General features: G+C 36.1%; 3 protein-coding genes and 1 pseudogene across 3 annotated transcripts; 1 reads left to right on the forward strand and 3 right to left on the reverse strand.

Annotated features, from left to right (window-relative positions):
• Positions 1–1,450: 1,450 nt before the first annotated feature.
• On the reverse strand, positions 1,451–1,933 carry LOC120132071 (zinc finger protein ZAT9-like). The gene has a single exon (XM_039148916.1). It carries the CDS (start codon positions 1,931–1,933, stop codon positions 1,451–1,453), a length of 483 nt encoding a protein of 160 aa, XP_039004847.1.
• Positions 1,934–5,573: 3,640 nt separating this feature from the next.
• On the forward strand, positions 5,574–9,552 carry LOC120131919 (annotated as a pseudogene).
• A 261-nt stretch (positions 9,553–9,813) lies between these two features.
• On the reverse strand, positions 9,814–13,922 carry LOC120131942 (integrator complex subunit 3 homolog). Its single transcript, XM_039148801.1, has 2 exons — positions 10,444–13,922; positions 9,814–10,087 (listed from the first exon to the last, which is right to left on the reverse strand). The coding sequence occupies exon 1, from the start codon at positions 13,561–13,563 to the stop codon at positions 10,594–10,596; it is 2,970 nt and encodes a 989-aa protein (XP_039004732.1). The 5' UTR covers positions 13,564–13,922; the 3' UTR covers positions 9,814–10,087; positions 10,444–10,593.
• A 1,458-nt stretch (positions 13,923–15,380) lies between these two features.
• LOC120132040 (signal peptide peptidase-like) lies at positions 15,381–20,436 on the reverse strand. Its single transcript, XM_039148892.1, has 12 exons — positions 20,360–20,436; positions 20,162–20,254; positions 19,516–19,631; positions 19,269–19,420; positions 19,073–19,158; positions 18,322–18,449; positions 17,844–17,894; positions 17,375–17,461; positions 17,183–17,252; positions 16,362–16,498; positions 16,138–16,215; positions 15,381–15,632 (listed from the first exon to the last, which is right to left on the reverse strand). The coding sequence occupies exons 2-12, from the start codon at positions 20,199–20,201 to the stop codon at positions 15,549–15,551; spliced, it is 1,029 nt and encodes a 342-aa protein (XP_039004823.1). The 5' UTR covers positions 20,202–20,254; positions 20,360–20,436; the 3' UTR covers positions 15,381–15,548.
• Positions 20,437–21,572: the final 1,136 nt, after the last annotated feature.

Raw genomic sequence — 21,572 nt, forward strand, 5'->3', positions numbered from 1 at the left:
ACCATTGACAGACCCTGCAACCAAATTAAAAGCATTGATTCGCTGAATCAGTTTGAGGAAATAAACTAATCACATCAAGTGCTTGAATTGCCAGTGAAAACTTACTATTACTTCCAACGATCCGAATATCAAAATCGTATAGAGTCGGTTCAAGTAAGTGTCTGAAATGAAGCCTCCTAATAGTGAAAGCAAGCAGGCTGATCCCAAGAAGTTTGTGAGAGTATTTGAAGAAGTTGGAATATCAAGTCTCAACAAGTAATGGAAATAAAGAACTATGCTAACCATGTTAGCAACAAACCCAATATTCTCAAGTGCCCCAAGAACTACAAAATCGAAAGGGGAAAAAAAAGAACACATGAATGAGTTCTTCATTTAATTACTTGCTTATCAAGTTAAGTTTGTAAACCTGATCTGGGATATGTATTCTAAGACCTTTTCTTACCGAAAACAAAGGAACAAGCTCTGAATCCACCTTTCTTTCCACCCTGAATTTGAAAACATAAAAAAGAGAGGCAATGCTTAGTATAGAGGGAATGTTGATGCTGGAACTTAAAGGAAGAAAAAATGAGTTAGAATTACCATCTTTTAGGCTCGAGAGAGAAGTGAATGGATGTTGTTTTGGTGAGGTCAAGGCATGGGGGCCGGTGCTTATAAAGGAATGGCAAGAGATTCTAGCCCTCAGCTTTATTCTTGAAGCCTAAGACTGCATGGACTGTCATATTCCCCATTTTGGAAACAAAGCCGAATTGTTCTTATGTATATGTGTTTGCTTCTATTATTATTCCATAATTTAATTTTTGTTTTTTATGTCCATTTAAGCACTCTTATTCCATACATATAGTTGAGGATAAAAGGGTTGGATATATGTGATACTTTAACCGAATCCGAACAAAATGGACAGTGAAAGAAATGTACAATCATGAGAATATCTGTCTCCCATCAAGCTCATATTATTTATAGGTTAGGTTCTTCTCATCATTTTAAATGCTGAAAAGGACAAGATATTAGAGTTATGCAATTATTATTGTCTTGGTTTGAAGAATGACCCCGCTAAAGCTTTAATTATAATAGCAAAACCACTTTAAAATCCAATGAAAAACTAGAAAACTTTAATATGATACGAGGAATATATAAAACTTGCCTTTTTCTAATTATTAGGAACATTCTGATTTTTGTCATTTTGAATACAAAAGAAGCTGCTACTACACTATTTCAAAATGTGGCAGATTTACGTAAGATCAGTGCAGGACTTATTTGGAGATCAGAACTAAGGGGGGTAAAATGTCATGGAAACAGAAAAAATTACTCCTGATAAGGGATATTAAGATCAAAATCCAGCTTCTTAGGATGAGTTTCTTCAGACAACAGCATTCTGGTGATACACTCTTTTAACTTTACATGTTTTCTTGTTTGGTTTTTGCCTGTACTAACTCCGCCTTCCCCGGATCATTCACGGTTTCACCCGATGGTGTGTTTTGTGGCCACCGAGTGCCTGGCCCGTTGCGAAAGTCTTGCCGCATATCTCACATTGGTGCACTCTTTTCACCACCATAGCCTCCTTCATTGATCTTCTTCCATGCCCGGTCCTGGATTTGTTGGACTTGTTACTATTTTGAGTTTCGAGCTTCTTCATCGTCACGCAATTGCCTAATAGCTCCACTGTGCTCTCACTATCAGCACCTCCCTCCATTGAGGTATCTTGATAGCCCATGTCTTTCAGCAAATCTATGTTGTGTTCATTACTTGGAGAGACTCTGCTCTCAATACCTAGTTTGAGAGTGATCCTAGCTTCACTCAAAGAATTGTTATTGTTTTCTTGAGATGCTGCAGGTCGTCTCCGAACACGCTTGGAAACGGTACCACGATGGATTCTCATATGCCGGCACAGCAACTGCATCGTCGCAAACGAAACAAGCAAAACCATCAACTTCATCTTCGAGAGAGAGCATTTTCTTTCACGTTTCGGATTGTTGATGTGGAGAATTTCAGTTACCGACCTATCCTGACGGTGGATCCGAATACGGCCATACAAGGTATCTCTCTACGTTAATATTTAGTGGTAGAAGAAGATAAATCCATAGTTGTGTAGCACTAGGAGATTACATATTAAGTGAAATTTAAAGAAACTTGATTAGCAAGAAACTTTAATTAAGTATTTTTTTTTTGCTAATTTTTTTTTACCAATCACTTATATACACACTCATAGAGTAGATCTACAAGGCCAATCCCTCGTAATTTATACAAATAAAGGTTTAGTTTAACCCAAAGTTTAAAATTACAAGAAATAAAATAAGGTTTGAATTATATCTTCTACATGATGGGGTTTAGCCACATGGTAGCTTCCAGAGACTCGCCACCAAATATCCACAGCTCTTGCTTGATAGGGCATCATGGCTTGGTACAGCAGTTAATGCAGGTCGAGAACCAGTTTTTCTTCTGCATTAATATTACAGTAGGATTAAAACAAGGACTTCATGTGTGAAATGAAAATGACGTCGTTAGAAAACAATAATAATATTTACATGATATTTTTATTTTTTAATAAAATGTTCACATTAATTCTCTCTCCTAATTAATAACTCACATAATGCTTTTCAAATAATATTATTAGAATAAAAAATTAGTCGAAAATAATGAATGACCAAAATAAAAATATAAAAACAAATGCCGTACTAAATAAATAATTTATCCTTAATACTAACAGGAGTGTTGTAATTACAAAGACTCATGTGCTTAAAATGTAAATGTAATAAAAGGAAATAAATTGAGAGAAATAAAAGGGTGATTTTCCCCAAAAATCACCGGTTATCGGTATATATATCGATCTAACACCGATCATATTATATTTTTTGATCTAACACCCATAGCAGTAAAGCGCATCCCTTGAACCGCGCTATATGTTGATTTGGCGCCACGTGGAGTATAGCGCGCCCCCTGTACCGCGCTATAAGCTGACTAAGTTACACGTGGGGTATAGCGCGCCTCCTGCTCCGCGCTATACGCCATGTAGGGGTATAGCGAGGATCAGGGGTTGCGCTATACGCCGTACCAAAATTATATTTAACGCGGTGCAGGTACCGCGCTATATCTTTTATCTGAATAATTACATATAGCGCGGTGCAGGTACCGCGCCTTATATAGTTATAAATACCCTCCTCTGCCGGTTAAGTTTCTCACATCTCCTCGCATCTCTCCTCTCAACTTATAAATTAATACAACAATTCCGTCGTGCGATTTTTCGTTATAAGGTAATTTTGTTATAAATTTTTAATTATACTTATTGTTTATTATCATTATTTGAAAAAATATTATACTAATTATTTTCAATTAATTTTTATGTTTGTAAAATTGAAAAGCGGGAGCATACGTCGAAATAGTTTTGTGGTGCAGGTAATAATATAAAATTATATTATTTAAATTATTTACGTTAATGTGTAAAAAAAAATTTGTGTTATATTTTCGTTCATATATAATTTATTTAATAAGGTTTGTTTAAGTTATTTTTTTTGCAGATATAATATTGTTGCATTTTTAAACTCAAAGAATTGCGCGACTTTCAGCTATTGTTTATTATGATGGTGAAATTCGAGAAGATGAAACCGGCGTTGTTTTCGTATCAAATGAGCGTGTTAAAATATCATTCAAGAGAAACATAACTCTTGAGGAGCTGATAACGAAGATTTCGAGGAAGATTCATGTTGAAAATAACAGAAGAATGTCGTCGTTGCAGTACAAATTTCCAACATCATTATTGTCATTAACTTATACAGCGTTCGAACTTTCGAACAATGATGATGTTCAAATGATGGTTGAAGCTCAAAGTAATTATTCAGACGCCGCTATTGAGATGTATGCACATTTTGTTCAAGTGCGTGCTGTTCGGGGTCAATCTTTAAGCTCACACTATGAGTTGGCTGAACAAGTTGATCAGGTAGCTCCTGATGATTTTTCCTATCAGTAGACCACCTATTCAAGGAAAAAAAATTGTTATACGCTGTATAAAATTATTAATATATAAAATCAGATTTATAATTACCTCAGAAGTAGTGGAAATACGAATGGGTTCTTCACAACGGGACATAAAAAGGGCAATCGATACCATGCCCAAGATTGCAGCAGCAGGAGACATCCGCCGATAGCATTACACCTGTAGTCAGTGGCTCCACACATCTCCCTGTACAGCAAAGCCAAAACTACCGAGCTCTAACTGAATGATCCGGCGAGACGAAAGTCGCTAAGATGTCGCAACCACATGCAGTGAACTAGGTTGCGCGATTTGTCCGGCATCAACAACCCTCCTATCAGTTGCAGTATGCATGCCCGTGCATACATCTTAACCTCATCCTCAGAGGCGTCTGCGCTCAACTCCCGAAAATTGACATCTAACCAATTTAACAGTATCATACATCCGATAAAATTTTCCGGGACACGTCCTAGACTATCCCGACACAAAGTAGTCCAAGAACCGGAAGCTATCCCCGATATCACTTCTCCATCCACCGGAAGCCCCAGGTGCATAGAAACATCCTCAAGCGTGATCGTGCACTCTCCACACGGAAGATGGAATGTGTGGGTCTCCGGCCTCCACCGCTCTACTAAGGCAGAAATCAGGTCTGACTATCTTACAGTGACCATGATATCTACCTATGTAACTAAATCCAGCCTCTACTAAATACAGCAAGACACGGCTGGGTATCACTAACTTAAGATTCCTAATAAAATGATCTAATACACGGTCCTTCTCCTAAAAATAAATAATTACAAAAATTAATTCTTAATCTAATAATCATGCATTAAATAAATCAACTAATTATTACAAATAATTTAAATTAAATTAAAACATTAAAATGTTACAGTATCAACAAAGTGTCGAGATATTTAATTCTTAATCTAATAATCATGCATTAAATAAATCAACTAAATATTACTAATAATTTAAATTAAATTAAAACATTAAAATGTTACCGTATCATAAAAGTGTAGAGATATATGATTTTCATCCGAGAGAAGTAGACTGTCTTCCATTATATATCTGCAAAAGAATTATATTAGTAAAATATTAAATAAAGTAAATACATAATAGTAAAAATATTATAAAATATACCTTAAAAAGAGAGTATTTAAGAGAAATTTAGAGAATTTGAGAGAATTTGGTGTGATAAAAGTGATTGAGGATGGGGGTATTTATAGGGAGGATGGGGACGTGAAGGGTTGGGAATTTAGGGGTATAGCGCGCCCCCTGCACCGCGCTATACCCCACGTGTCAGATACCCAGGTATAGCGCGGATCAGGGGGCGCGCTATACCCACGTGGCGTCAGATCACCGTATATCGCGGGACAGGGGACGCTCTATACCCACATGGCTCCAAATCAGCGTATAGCGCGATTCAGAGGGCGCGCTTTACTGCTATGGGTGTTAGATCAAAAAATAAAATCTGACCGGTATTAGATCGATAAATATACCTATCACCGGTGATTTATTGGGAAAATTACCAAATAAAAGAAGGAAAAAGATGAGGCGGAGGGGTTAGGTATAAATGGGGTTCCATTACAAACGAGTGAATTTTGGTTATTATGAAATCTCTAATTTCCTCTTCTTCTTTTTTGTTTCTGTTGTAAATGAATGAAATTTCTCGAAACAAAACCCTAATTCCATCGATTCAGTTTGGGCCTCGAAATACATCTCTCCCTCCCTTTTATCTCTTCGCATCCAACTCTCTTATCCTTTGATCCTTCGACCTCCATCGTTCGATCCATCTTCCCCTTCCATTCAATCCAGGTATCTCCATTCTTCTCATTCCCCTTTTATTTCTGCCTTTTCGTTCTGTCTGTTTCAAAACTTTTTTTTATTTCAGTAATTCCTTTTAGGATTTTTTTGTGTGATTGATCATGTCGGTGGATCCTTCTCTGTGTATGTTTAAAATTTCTATCGACATCTGCATTGTTCCGTCGAACGAATCGTGTTTTTCTTCCGCTCTTAGGGCTGTTTTGGTGATTCCTCGATTGAATTGGCTTCTTCGAATGCTTGTTCTTGGATTAAGGGAATTAGATTCGGTTGAAATGTGCTGTCTGGATGTATGTGTTATTATTGAGGGAAATAGAATACATTTTTTTATCTTCTCTTTTAACCTGAAACTCGGGCTTTTCAGAAATATTTTTCAAAAGCTAGAGGCGTCGGTTATAGTCTCTTTTCTGGTAAATTTAGCTGCGGAAAAGAATTGGTTTTTCTGTGATTGAAATCTAGAAAACCCGGGGTGTTAGTCTGCTCTTTATCTATGAATTCTTTCTAGTTTGAGTGGATTTTAACTTATCCCTTGTGAAATAAATTTTTTTTTTTGCTTTTCTCCCCTTTCTGGATTTAAGAATTAATCTTTTATAGGAAGATTGCTATGTCATGTGATTCATATGGCTGCAATTCTGCTATTTGCCACTAAGAATTGCCGATGCAAGAAGTTTTGTAATTCACACGGGTTATAATTTACTTAGGTTTATAAAAAATATTGTTGATACCATTGACCATGAACGAGGATCAAATTTATGCGCTTTCCTTTTGTAAAATATATAAAAATGTGAAAGAAAAAGAGTCTTCAGAAGCTAAATTTGCCTTCCAAAGTTTTGTTCTCCTGTTTCTTGTCTATCAAATATTAGTGTTTTACTTTGATTATGGCTTAAAATTTCTGTAAGTGACCAAGTGTCCGTGAATGGAGAGTCCCAATGCTAAAGCACAATATCTGGAATTTTTTCATTCTATGCCAATCCAAGAATGTAATATCTGAATTTAATGAGTTGGGTTCTAATGGGAGCTTTCAAGCACGGTAAGGAAGCTTTATAAAGATGTTATTTTCAGTGTTAGAGTAAGCGTATACGGGACAAAGAAGGAAACTGTCAACTTTATATATTAGACCAATTGAAGGTCTCATTTATTTCAGTTTTCTGTATCATGTGTTGGGCTGATAAGTAAGAGTTAGGAACTAGCTGTAAGAGTTAGGTTGGTGGAGTAATCTTGAAAATCATTTCATAATTTTTTTTTATCTAAATGGAGATCTATTATGCCAAACAATGAAGATCAAAGATAAAAAATTCGCGACATAGCAAACAAACACACACACGCACAAAAATATGCATATTGCTGAGACTGTGTTATGATGAGAGTAACCTATTGCACAAATTGGAGCAATTGCCAGGATGCATTCGTTAGAAGAAACCATGGCCGTACTATGAAACCATGTTCACTCATTGTGTAGTTCTCAAGTTTTATTTTTAACATGCCTCCTTTAACTTCGTACCAGTTATACACTTGTGGTCTACGCACAAGATTATAAATTTCAGTCATATCAGGCTAGGGTCCTTGAATCAATTTACTTGTTGGAGCTTTTGGATTTCACCACTTTTTTATTCGTGAAAACTAAAAATTGTGAGAATCAAAATCAAAATGAGATAACCACTGCTCTTGCTGTGTATTGTCTGCTTAAATCTTCCACACATCTTTGATTTTGTAACTATTGTCTTAAACCTTGCAGGACTTTGTTTGGCTCCAACAATGTCTCCTGCATCCAAGTCCAACTCGAAAGATAAAAAACCCAGCAAGGAATCTCAGAAGGCTTCTTCAAAGCCTTCTGAACCTGCTAATGCTGTTAGTGGTGTTCCAGCCAGTGCATATAATCCATTTTTGGGAACATTCCATACCATTGAAACAGTGCCATCATCGTTTGCTTCCCCTCTTCAAAGCAATGGTCGTTTACGGAACATAGATGAAACAAATGAGCATTTGGGGGGCTCACTTGGAGCTGCGGTTGAGTATGATTCCGTATCTAATAATGGTAGCTGGTCAGGTGAGTCAGAAGAGCACAAAGAGAAAACATCAAATATTCCTGTCCAACAGGAAATAGTACCGGGAGCTGATAATGATAAGCGAGAAAAAATTCGTCAAAAGAATGAAAGGAAACATCTACGTCAGAAGGAGAGGCGAGCACATGAGTTGCATGAGCGGTGCAGTGGCTATCTCATGTCGAGAAAGCTTGAAGCTCTTGCTCAGCAGCTTGTAGCAATGGGATTTTCACATGATCGGGCTACAATGGCTCTTATTTTCAATGAAGGCAAAGTGGAGGAATCTGTGGCATGGCTTCTTGAAGGAAGTGAAGAAGCAGTTAAGCATAAGGAGTCAACTATTGGTGGTGGGAACCTGAAAATTGACATGTCAGAAGAGCTTGCACGAATTGCTGACATGGAAATCAGATACCCGTGCACAAAGCAGGAGGTTGAAAGAGCAGTTGTTGCTGCTGAAGGTGATCTTGAGAAAGCTGCAGAATACTTGAGATCTTTAAAGCAGGACCCACCTGCTCTACCAAAGCCAGAAGAAACTTGTGGTCCCCCGATTGCTAGTACCAATAAGGTGTCAGTTGCAGGTAGTCAGAACTTATCCATAAGGCCACAACCAAAACCAAATCTATCTACTGCAACACATCAAAGAAGGGACGAGAAAGATTTTAACTATGCAAAAGCACCGGTTATAGTGGGAAGTTCTTCAGATTTAGTGAGTAAAAGTGTTCAGCCTTTGAAGAGAATACAACCGAAGTTGGAATGGGTAAAACCCCAACAAAGTGCAGTGTCAGCTGAGAAAAGTTGGTCAAGTTCTGGATCAGACCCTTCGGTTTCCTATTCCTTGGCATCACCTTTGCAGGCCTCACCACCAGCAAAGACAGAGTCATAATGTGGCTGTTGGAAGTGAATTTAAGAAATTTCAGCCCTCAATTAGGGAATCTGTAATAATGATGCAGCGACCTCAATCTGTAAATACAAAGCAGGTTCCAGCTACTAGTATAAGGTTATCTCCTCCCGGTTCAACCCCGTTTATGTATCCAGCCAGTAGTGTGGAAATCTCAAAGTCCAATGGGTTTATGCCCTATATTGGAACTGCTAAAAGCCTTGGTTCCAAAAACCTGAGCTCAAATCAGATGCATCATCAGCTTTACTATCCACAACAGCAGCACTTCACGGGCAGAAGTAGTCCAGGAGATTCTCCAGGTACTAGTCGTGGAAATGGCTTATGGAGTAGAACAGGTGCATCACTAACATTAGCGGCTGCATCTTCACTTGGACTTTTCGCTGGATCGGGTTCTACAACTTCATCAGGAGCCTCTTCTCCGGTTGACTGGAGCAGTGGTAGCTCCATGGCACAGTTGGATTATACCAATATTGATTGGAGCTTGGATCGGGGGTCGTCTTCTTCTCCAAGACCTGGTGGAATTTGGCTAGGGCCGACATCTCCGTTGAAGAGCACACACATATATTACCCTAATACAAATGGACTAAGTGCGAAACCGGCAATGAGATTGACATCCAGTGGTAGTGGTTTACAGATTGCGGGTTTGCAAGATGTAGTAGCTCCTACAGAAGCTTCTCCAGCTGCAGGCTCTCATGAGTGGACTTCACCATTTGAAGGGAAAGATCTATTTAGCTTACCCAGGCAGTATGTTTCTTCTCCCACTCTCTAGAGTGGGGAAAATATTTTATGAAATAAAAATGAAAAAAAGGGAAAAGACAACATGCTTGGATTTGGTGTTCTTGTGATATGCTAATATGTTGCTTGCTGTTGAATATCAATCATTTTAGTTTTAAAGAATTGAGAATCTAACTTTATCTGGCATTATCCAATCGGTTTTAGAAAGGGATTTGAGTAGCAATGTTTTCACTTGGCAGACATCAACGGTAATCAAATCTCTAGATTAATCCTCAAATGAAATTTAGCACCCAAATCATATACATTACATCAAATCAGCAAATATCAGGTGTCAATGAATCTAGGCATTGAAATTTAATGAGGTGGTGTACAATATTATACCTCCGAGACAGCTGCAGTAACATGGTTTATTAGACGGCAGAGGTGGTTTTTGCGAATAATAAAATGGAGATTCGTGCAAGGCAAATCATCTTTCATTGGTCTGTAAACTTCCACTGAGAATACAGCATATTTGTAAACTCAATCATCTATACATTACCTGTAAACTTCAGCTATGGAACAAGCCTTGCCCATGGCCTCCATAAGCTTTTATACAAACCACCGCAAGATCCAGTGGAGGAAGTCATCCTGGGCATATGTGTTAAAATCGATATGACACCAAATAATAATGAGCCAAGTTTTATATAAAATAAATAATATCTTAAACATGATTATGACACCACATTCACAAAAATGGGAGCGAGATGCATATCCCACAAATGAAAATACTTCAACATAAATAGAAATGAAATACTTACATAATCAAATTAGTCAGGAGCATTATACATTATAGCATAAATGCACAATATTCACAAAAGCGTAGATACCCATGAATGCACCAATAGTTTACAAGTAAAAGTTAACAAATGACATTTTACAAATAAGCCTATAATTTACTAGGCTGGTTTATTAGAATCACTTGAGTTTCAGATAATAGGAATTACCTTTCAAATCGGCAGCTAAATCCCTGACTTGCATGTTCAGCTTCCATAATGATGATTCTCCTATTCAAAATATTGCCAATATTCTGAGAAGAGGAAGCAGGGACAGCCGGACAGGGTGTATTCCTCGGTCGAACATTCCACATGGCATCCCTAACTATTGGGGTAAAAGTTGCTAAGCATGTCGGATACATTCATCCCTTGTGCATTGAAGTAGCTCAACAGCCACAAAATGGCAGATTGGTTGATCTCAATCTCAGTTGAATTCAAGAAAGTGGAACATGTGCTTTTGCTTTTAAGTTTCTCTGCAAACTTGGTTAAGCTGTCGAACAGCATCGAGGCGTTAGATGCGGCCCATGTAGCCAAAGCAGCTGCAGCAAAGTCCTTGAAGGAATTATTAGGCAATGACATGATCGTACCGACAAGGTCTGCTGTGGGTGCACAGCAACTGCAGAGAGTCAGAAAGCCTCCGACTGCTATTGCACTAAGGTTTCCATATATTTCACCAGTGCTAAAAAATTCTAAAATGATCTTCTCAACCTGGACCTTAGAAACTGACAGCTCGGATCGGAGCAAGCCCCAGAGTTTATGCTGCTCCACAGGGTTCCAATTGAGAGAGTTCTTAATTAAATGGAAAACAAGTTTAGGATTGCCTCCAAACAAAGAGAACTGCTTCAGGCCAACTTCGAACTGCATTTCTGTAAGATCGGCATAATCCAATTTTTCTACTAGCAATCTAATAATGTCTTCCTCGCAGACGGATAAATCTGAAAGATGACAAAAGATGTTGCGGAATAAGTTTTTCGTTCTTATTCTTTTCCAATCAGAACAATCATTTAAGTCGAAAAACAGGAGTTTTGAAGGAGAGGTATCTGCTCCTTTGTGTAAGATGGCTCTAGAGGACACGAGGAAATGCCTGTAAGCAATGAAGGCACCATTGACCAAGTTAATCACTTTCTCATCCATTTCTGAAACAGAATCAAAGGCTTCAGAGGAATCTCCCTTTCTTTTGTTGTGATAAGTAAAATATCCATCCAAATGATATGCTAACAATGGCAGCCTTGAGTTACTTAATTTAGCCTCAGCAATGGAATTTCCAAAACAACCTGCTTCATAAGCCTCATACGCTACCCTTGATGCATATGATAGTAAACGTGCTCCTACTGGAAAACCATTCCTTGACCAAAGCAAAAGCATTTCTTGTATTCTTTCATTCTGAGAAAAAATGAAGGCGCGGGTAATTATTGCAGTGGCAGAACCAATTTCATCATCACACTCAACAATATCTGCAAGGCTCCCAAGCGAAGTAAAGAGTTGGTATCCATTTGCCTCAAATTCCTTTGCAATAGTAGATAATAGGTCCTGTGAGCAAATCGAGTTACTAGTTTGTCCATGATTACATTGATTCACTATTGACAAAACAATGGCCTCCAAAGTTTGTAGGCCCCTCACATATGACTCCTTGATGATCTGTCCGATATTTTCAACTAATCTCTCAATAGCATCTACTTCATTCCCAACGGAAACAACCTGCAAAGTAGATGTATTAGCTGAATTATCTAAAACTGGAATAGAAGCAACCACAGTTCTGGTGCTTAAACCAGCTTCCCCTTCACAAGTGAGTTGCTCATTCGTGGATGGGGTAGGTTTTCCTGTACATGAGACATCAGGCAAATTCGAGGATGGGGTAGAGTGGCAAGGTAGACCAACTGGAAGCAAATCTCTAGGAACTTTACATTGATCATTTAACAATAAATTCTGAAGTCTTTCTTTTAAAGGAGGAGAAAGTGCATCACAATGGGTCAGAACATCCAATGAATGTACCACTCCTTTCTGGACAAGTGTATTAAAAGCCAATGAAACACCCCCGATTATAATATGTTTACGGTCCAAATCATAATTGTCCACAAGAAGTAGTAAAAACTCAAGAAGGGAGAGAGTAAAGTTAACATATTTAGGCAAGGAGCAGACCATCAATAGAATTGCAGGCTCAATATTCATAATATTGTCCACTTTTTCATTGAAAAAAAGCCAGTCAAAAAACAATGCCAACCTCCCATTAGCTTCAATATATTTCTTCTTGCAACATGTTAGTAACCAACCAATAACAGCCCATCTAGGAATAACATTCGACTGAAGAATTTCATTCGACGGGTGGTGCACACAACATATGAACCGCACAATATCAACGATAAGACTCTCTTTCTCTGGCCCTAAAAGAAATTTCTTTTCAAACCATATCTGATATCGTTTCTGGCTACCAAGCATCACATGTGTGAGTAAGAACCGCAATTGTGTTTCCATTTCGGGAGTGATCCGCAGTAAAAAGTAACGACTTGAAGTCCTTGTGCAGTACAACTGAGAAATATCCAAATACTCGGGAGTTCTAAACTCACTTGGATTCAGAACCAGATCTTTCCATATAGATTTAAATTCAGGTACATGAAATAGATCTTGTAATAATCGAACAAGATCCCTCCCTATCTTCAAACAAAGATGAAATTGATCCCTCAACATTTTGACACAAAACTCAGTCTCCAACTGCCTCAACATCTCTAGTTTTGGATTACTCATTACCCTACAATGATCAGCTAATATACGAAGAAATGTATATAATGCACTAGTCAAAACTACTGGCTTTTCTTGTAACAAACAATCCCATTTACTTGAACAAAGGCTCACTAGCTCGAAACATAACCAAAGGTTCCCATCACTGAAATCACCACCAACAATTTGCCTCAGTAAACACACAAGCAAACTATCAATTCCTACAGCGGAGACATCAATCATTACTTTAGTAACCCAAATCAACTGTTCCTTAACCGAGTCAAAAAGTTTTCCATACAATTCATTAACAATTCCAACAAGTAAACTTAAAAACACACTATACCCATCAATGACGATAGCATGTAAGTGCTTAATATGAATTTTTGAGAAATGGGGTTCGATTAGAACACCATAAAGAATAGCTTGATTAAGTTGAGTGTATTCTTGAGGGTTTGGGATTGCTAACGAAAATGGGGGTCTTAGTTTCGATTGGAGAAGGTCAAAGGCTTGCCTTAGAGAGAGTTGTAGCTGGTTTTGAGCTTCAAAGGGTGCGATCCTAATCATTTTCGAAGCCATGGAGAATAGTTTTCATCACCTCATGGCCCTGTCACCGGGATACTCTGTTAAATACCGAAATGGGCGTTTGCCGCTGCTTAAAGCTACACCAGGAAAAAGAAGATTTCGATAGATTTAACTATACTAGTAAAGATATCTGCTTTCCTTACATGAGAGACTGAGAGAAAGAGAGAGACACACTTGACTGCTATGAAGCACGGACACGCCGAAGAGTCCGACACTGGAACGTCGGAATACGTGCAGGATATGTCGGCAGACGGGAAAACAACAAAACAAGATTTGGATACGGTCAAAATGAGTTTTGATCGTGAAAAAAGAAGACGTTTGTGAATATTTGTGGCTGCCAAGATGAAAAAAAATCGAAGCGGCGGCTGAAGAAAAACAAAATAGTGGCCGGCACAAAAAAGAAAGAAAGAAGAGCAACGAAATCAAGTATTTGGGCTTTGAACACAATCTAATTAAAAGGGCTTGATCCCGAAACTAACTAGTGTTTTGTTCTGTAAATGATGGTATAAATAAATAAACAGAGGCTTGGTATTTCGTATTTACGAGTAATTTTCTACCCTTTGTGTATTTTATTTTATTTTATTTTATGTTTTCATGCATTCTCTTCTTATTCTTTAATAGAAAAGAAAGTATTAAATCTCTGATAAATAAACTATTACATTATACAAGAATCAAAAAGTTTTTTTTTCAAAAATATTTTAAATAATAGCAAAAACAATTTTACAAATTATCATGTAAGTGGTAACAAATTATCTCTCATTATATTTGAATCAAGTTGTATGAACTTGAAGTCAAAATCTTTTTTTTTCCCATGTAAACTTTGCATTTAGTATCTAAAGTATCAATTTTGATATATTTTAGTACCTAAACTTTCAAAATCATTCCAATCCACCGATAAAAACTTAAAGCATTTAGTACTCAAACTATAAGTTTTGATCGATTTTAGTACCTAAACTCTCAATTTTTTTCAAAACTTGTCGTTAAATTTTGAACGGGATACTAAAATAAAATAAAAACTAAAGTTTTTAAATGTGGGATAATAAATGAAATAAAAATTAAACTTTAAGTATGATTTTAAATAAATTACAAGTTTAGGTAATTAAATGGATCAAAGTTGATAGTTTAAGTAATAAATGTAACTTACCACTTTTATAGAGAGTAGAAATCGGAGATTAAGGAGACGAGATTCAAACTAATCAAGTCACTAAAAATTAGTTAGACAACATCGATATTATCCAGTTATATCTCAACACGTTCCAAATTAAGAGGACACCAATTGATCATCGACTTGAAGCTGAGTCCGAATAGCTCAACAATAAGAATTGTATAAATACTACTTGTTTTGTGAAGTCGAGTCCTTGAGAATACCAATTGATCACAGACTTAAAGTGTTGATTAATTTATTTTTATTAAGCTAAGGTGATTATAAAGTAGTATACGTTCTAAATATTCTCCATCATTTGACAATGGACTTTCAATCATCCCACTGCAGCTGTTGGTGGTTAAATCCGTAACCTCTAAAAACAACAATAGTTCATTTAACCATCGAGGTAAATTGGTTCGGGATTGAATTAGAATTCGCTCTTTAGTTATTAAAAACGTATAGCTTCGATTACATGGCAACTTTCTTATGAGTACGTATTCAATGAATGCTCTTCAGACAAATTTTTGAACGAGACTGAAATTTCAACCTTTCAAACAGCAGAACACGCACAGCGTCCTTGAGCTGCATAACAAATAGATCCATCACCTTCTGAGGAATAAACAGGGACCTAATCTTTTTAATTGCTATGAAATACATTGCGATTGGTGAACATCTAAGAAAATTGGAATTAACCCTCATTATCTCTTGCTTAATTCCAAAATCTGTCACAAAGGTTTAGAACAAAGTTAGCCAAGATTGACCTTAAAACTCAACACTATATCCTTCCCAGGCTAAATTCAATGGTTTCGGTGTCTGTCTCTGCTTATCTTCTAACTCATTCAACCTTCTTGCTAGATTCGTCACCGCTGCTACCATCTTGAGACGAAGTCGCAGTCTTTGACTCGTCAAATTCCAATAACTGCAAATCATGTTAAACATACCGTGATCCGAATATAGAAGGTAATCATCAAATTCAAACCTGAAAACTCCTATATACCAATGACACAACTAAAGAACATTCCATGCATGAGGAACGTTGACACGATCATTGGAATAATGTTTCTAACTCTTTAACGAATCTATAAGTACTATTTCGAATGTCAATTAATATACCATTCTTCAGGTTTTTGTTTGTATCTAAAACAGTTAAAAACCCCTTTTAAAGCTAATTTAATCTACCACTATAGAGCATAAGGTCCTCCTGTACCTCCATGAACATGATTGTTTATCATGAACATTAAGCTGATTCTCTAATCCAAATCCTACGAGTTTTATGACAACAAGCAGCCAACAATTGTACTTGTCGCTACTCCTTGGAAAACAGAACAATAGCAAACATTTTCTTTTACTATTGAAAAAATAAATAAAAAAGTCATGCCAAGAACACAACGCCAGAGGGAATCAAACAAGGGTGGAAGACAAACCGGTTTGACTTCTCCATTCCAGATACAGTGAGCAGCCAAGAGTCCAATAACAGCCGGTACAATATACAAAAGTGCAGGCTGAAAGCACAATATTCAAATCAGATTTATCATGTTCTCGTGATAAGTGAGTGAGTGTATACCCACAGGATTGAAATTTCATTCGATACATCTATACGCGCAATAGCAGGAAGAGATGATAAAACAAGGCTTGATGAATAGTTTACCTGTGCAGCTTGAAACCAGTTCATTACAATAATTGTAAGGACCACTCCTACTGCGTATCCCAAAAATGCACTCTTAAAATACTGGCTCTCTTTCCCTCTGGATACATCAAACCTCAACGCTAGTGCTACAAAAATGCCTGCAAGGGAGAAATAAACCAATATAAAAACTGAAAATTATTGATTATACAATAGCTGTTTCTCATAGAAATGTGCATAATGCTAAGAGAAAATTTTAATGTTAAAAGGAATAATAGTCAATAAAAAAAATTTAGCCAAGTAAATTTATATTTGTCCATAATTGTGAACTCTATTAAAACTCATAAATAAACAGTCAAGAGGCCTTCGGAGAACACCAACAGCTGATAATATCACTGCACATACAAGATTGCATTTTGTCCTGAGAGCAATGATGATGAAGCCATTGGCTAAAAAAACTTCATAATCAAACAACAAAAATCAAATGAGCTTACAGCAGTAAATGAGATCATACTCTACAAATAGAATGCTGTATTAAATAGAACTAAAGCATATAATTTATGAATTTCTTAACGCTAATGTAACAGCCACTGTCTGAAGTTAAATGATTGGTAGGCCTTAAAATTTCAGTGCAAATGAAATGAAATAAAGAGTTGCCAAGACAAATACATCAGACCTCTAGGTATAGAACAAGATACAGTAAGGCAAGGTAACAGTCATTTAGACAACTCAAGATCTTAGAATACTTTTTCTTTAATATGAAAACAAGGTGTACTAAACAAAATCTCAGATCACAAAAACAGCATGCATTACACCTACCAACAAAAACCAGATATCAAACATACCAGGAATTACAATGTCACCAAGTCCAAGCATGGAAAATGGTCGAGCAGAGTTTCCTGTTGGGAATAAAAGCTGCAGAAAAGTATTTAAAAGAAATCATATCACCATGGGTACAAAATTTAATAATACACTGAAAATATAAATCGGAAAAAAGCAAACCTAGCTAAGTATATCAAATGAAAAAAATAACAGACCTTTATAGGAGCATCAAAAGACTTCGCAACACTGACCATCACAGGAGTGAAAAAAACCCAGAAAATGTCGTATACAAAAAGCCCAGCCTGCACCGCATAAATATGGGGAGTGTCAGCAAAAGAAACGTTACTTTAATATTTGGTTAATCAGAGCAAACTAAAAACAACCTAAAAAATTCAAAGAAGTGAATCCCAGCATTAAATGTAAAATAGAAGCTGCAAGGATCAATTCAAGTCTCCATCAAAACAGATTGCTAAAAATGAAATGATGTCTATGGATAAAACCTTAAGAAACAACTATAAAAATGTTACTTTATTCAAAGGTCAAAATCAGCTAAAAAATGAAAAGTCACTACACTTCAAAAAATAAATAAATAATTAAATAAAATATGAAGCTAACTAGTCTCACAAAAAATGGAAAGAACACTTCCCATGAATAACCAACTAAAAGCACAAATCCGCTTCTTACCAAGAGAATGGCACCAGTCTTAAAAGACCCAAGAGAAAGCATTTCAATTCCCTGCAAAAACCAACATTGACCTTCAAACAGAGCCTAGCTAATATGTGTATAACATTTGACAAAGAACGGCCATAAACTTTGAATTCTGGTAGGAAAAAGGCAACAAGGTGATGAAATATAGATAAATCATATTTTCTATCACAAAATTATTAAAACATAAAGAAAATGAATACTTCTGTGTATAATTTAAAATGCATGGGCAAATGAACAATTTTCCTTTTTAAAAAATGCTCAGCCGGAAGTACTTTTCAGCTAAAGGAAATATGAACTTCCAATTTCAGTGTTTGATTTGTGACAACAAATATACCAAAAAAATATTGTTTTGTCTGGGTCTCATGGCAAAATTGTAGAAAAGGGATTAGATATCAAGCACCAAATTAACTTGTTAGCGAATAGAAAAGTCAACAAAATAGGTATTCAGCCAAACCTGAATGCAGAAAGCAAGACCCAGAATGTTATTAGCCAGCCAATGCTTCTGCGAAGCATACCATGCACAGAAAAAGGCTCCAGGGATTGCAGCTATGATCTGAGATCTTGTGAACTCGATCTCAAAAGCTGTTTAAGAATGTTTCAGAAAGGCATAAGGAAAAACATCATTCTGAATAATACAAGCAAGGCAATACCAACTAGATCAAATAAGAATTCTAAGGAGTCAATCATGGACATAGAGTGCTCATAAGCTGCCAACTTTATGTAGAATAAAAAAAGAATCCCAAAGAAAAGGTGGCACTGCAATCAAAGAATTAATTCCATTTTGGACCTATGCAAAATCCAGAGGGAAATCCTGGAACAAAATTGAACTGGAACTTTTAAAGAAAGGCAGAAAGCTTAAAGCACATGGTATCCTTTATTAAAAAGAGGGTTCTTCCTGTCAGCATATAACTTCCTTCTCCACGACAGAAACCAAACCAAAGTAATTTACAGAGAAATGGAGAATAACATAAAAGCACTCAGGAAAGAACATTCAAGAATACCGGTATATCCAGACTCTTCAGATCAAATATGAGATGCAATAAAGCAAAAATAATGCAGAATATGTCATAAGGAGATTAAGTTGAAGCAACATAAGAACAAATCACTGTAAAAAGGGTTACATTCAGCTCAAAAACTAAAAATAATCCTCTTACAATAAACCTGGATATCAAAACTTCAAAAGAATAATAAAAGAAGGTGCATACAGCGGAAGTATGGAAGATGCCAAATAATAAGGTTCTCGTTCCAATGCTTTGGCAAGAAGTGTTTTATGGCGGGCACTATCGTTGCCCTTAGAATGATGGCAGAAAGAATAAATAAGATGATTACACAATTATATATGGCATCAAGGAAATTAGTTGAATAAAGGTAAAATGTAGCAGCAAATCCATAAGAACATACGAAAGGGCGACGACCCCAAGCACAAAGAAATAGCATGTCAAGACAGCATTAACCAAATCTTTTGATAAGAACTTGAACAGAAAGAAAAGTGATAACAACATTGCACTCCCAACAAATGGAAAACGCATAGCATGCTCGTTAGACATTGTCTCCTGTTTGAAACATATGACATTGTCAGCAAATTTTGGTCTATAAACATTAATAAAGAAAAGAAGATGCCAAAATTTAATTTAAATGTAATACTCACTGATGGTGGAGTTGGCTTCACAGAACGATAGCAACCCACACATACAGTGAGGCATGCAGTTAAAATAACATTCAAATTAGGGTCTACTTTCACAACAAGAGGTGCCAATGTCAACCCTGCATTTAGCAAATCAAGGATGCTATTAGAAAGAGTCCAGCTTCTTAAGCATACATGTGGCTCCTTGTATTGGTTCAATCTAACAGTGACTCATAATAAGATGGTTCTAAATATTCTCTAAAAGAATCAGCCACATTAAATCTAGCATATTCGATATCTGATAATGCATTTGGACTAAGAGAGGTCGGGATATGCAATTCGAGCACATTTACCTATTGCTGCTTTTGTTTATTACTTTTTGGTTCATAATTACTTTATAAATAAGTCAGAGATAACAAAGCTACCTCGTTCTAACCAAACTACACATTCCCAAATTTCACCCTCTAATAATTTCTCTCCAATCAGTTCTCTTATTTCCTTTGCAACTCAAACCAAGATGCATTAACTAAATAAACACTCTCTTCTCCTACTCAACTAAATTGAACAACTGAATAAAGAAATGAACGTAGACTATCTAAATAAGAAAGGAATTCTCTCAAATGCAATAATAAACTAAAATTAATCAAGAATATATCAATAAAAGGAAAACCTGCTAAAGCCAAATTGACGAGTCTTTCAGAGTTCTTCATCGTCGTAGCTCCTTATGAATATAACAGCAAAGACGATTAGAGTCTCTTCGTACCTACAGCAAGAAAAATAAATACAACAAATCGAAACAATTCAATCAATCAATGGAGAAAAAAATCAAGATTCAAATGAATTTCCAAGTAGAATGAGGGATTAGAACCTTTGATCTTGGTCTCCTTTCTTTCTCTCTCTAACGGTCTATGGAGTTTTACAGATCGGAGAACGATTATCTGCCTGTCTTGTTTTTTTTTCTATATAGGAGGAAATCTTTATAGATTTCTTTTTTTTATTTTTCTTTTATTGATATTGGGTTTTTTTTTAATTTTTAACTAAATGCTCGAGTTAATTCTGGTGCTATGCTCCAGGATGCTGTCATTTTATGTATTGTGACAGCCAATAGAACAAGAATAAATGATCAGAGATTTTTGAAATAAAGGGATTTTACGGGGATTGTTTGACACGTGGAGCAGTATGGTTGGGTTTTGTAATGTCCTTGGTGCATTACCGTTACGGTAAAGGTTTAATTAATGTATGAGGATGGTAAAAACGGAAAAATGCACCGCATCCGCATGGAGTCATAAAGTAGTCTAGCCGACAAGCCAATGAGGTGCCATCTCCAATCAGTTTCTGCCACGTAATTATACGAAACAACTGTCTTCCCGCGTTTCAAGTTTCATTTTTCTTTTGGATAACAAAACTATACTGGTCATCAAACTCTTAAAGACGCTACACTTGAGTTATCTAAATTGAAAAACTTTCATTGGAGTCACTGCATTTGATGTCAATAATATGAAATGTTATTTTGCATTTGTTTTGGGCCAAAAAAACCGTAGCCTAAAGCCCAATAATATGAAATGAGTTGGGAATGCTTTGAACACGTTGAGTTTTGGGTTTTGACTGTTGAAATAAAAGCAATCATTCTTCTGAAAAAGGTCGGTCCTTCCCCATTCATATTGCCGGAGTTAGTGATCTCACCTTTTCGCTGAATGCGGAAATTTCGTCTTTACAATTATACGTCCCCCAACTTATTATTTGTCGTTTCCAATAAATTATTTACATCTTTTACAACTTAAATTTTAATCCAAACATAAAAGATGAAGGACTCGTTTTTTATTTTTAAAATATTTATATTTTTTTATTAATTTAAAATATTTATAAATTCATAACTGTTCTAGATAATCTCAATCATTTGACAATAAACATTTAGTTATTCTGTTACAACTGTCGATGTTCAAAACTGTTACCTCTAAAAATAACAATGATTTTTTTAATATTAAATTAAATTATTTCATACAATATATTCTTAATATAAACCTACCAATTTAAGAATTAAAAATATAATTAATTTTGAATGGAAGAGAAAGGGACCAAGT

The sequence above is a fragment of the Hibiscus syriacus genome, unplaced genomic scaffold, assembly GCF_006381635.1.
Source record: "Hibiscus syriacus cultivar Baekdansim isolate YM2019G1 unplaced genomic scaffold, ASM638163v2 tig00110557_pilon, whole genome shotgun sequence".
NCBI lineage: Eukaryota > Viridiplantae > Streptophyta > Magnoliopsida > Malvales > Malvaceae > Hibiscus > Hibiscus syriacus.

What these genes read in the sequence shown, in the direction of transcription:
- LOC120132071 (XM_039148916.1), bottom strand. Translation starts at nt 1,933, where the DNA reads ATGAAGTTGATGGTTTTGCTTGTTTCGTTTGCGACGATGCAGTTGCTG.
- LOC120131942 (XM_039148801.1), bottom strand. Translation starts at nt 13,563, where the DNA reads ATGGCTTCGAAAATGATTAGGATCGCACCCTTTGAAGCTCAAAACCAG.
- LOC120132040 (XM_039148892.1), bottom strand. Translation starts at nt 20,201, where the DNA reads ATGAAGAACTCTGAAAGACTCGTCAATTTGGCTTTAGCAG. An exon ending in GCATCTTCCATACTTCCGCT is followed by an intron (nt 18,450 to 19,072) that starts GTATGCACCTTC and finishes ATTCTTAAACAG; the next exon opens with CTTTTGAGATCGAGTTCACA. An exon ending in AGACTGGTGCCATTCTCTTG is followed by an intron (nt 17,462 to 17,843) that starts GTAAGAAGCGGA and finishes TATGCGGTGCAG; the next exon opens with GCTGGGCTTTTTGTATACGA.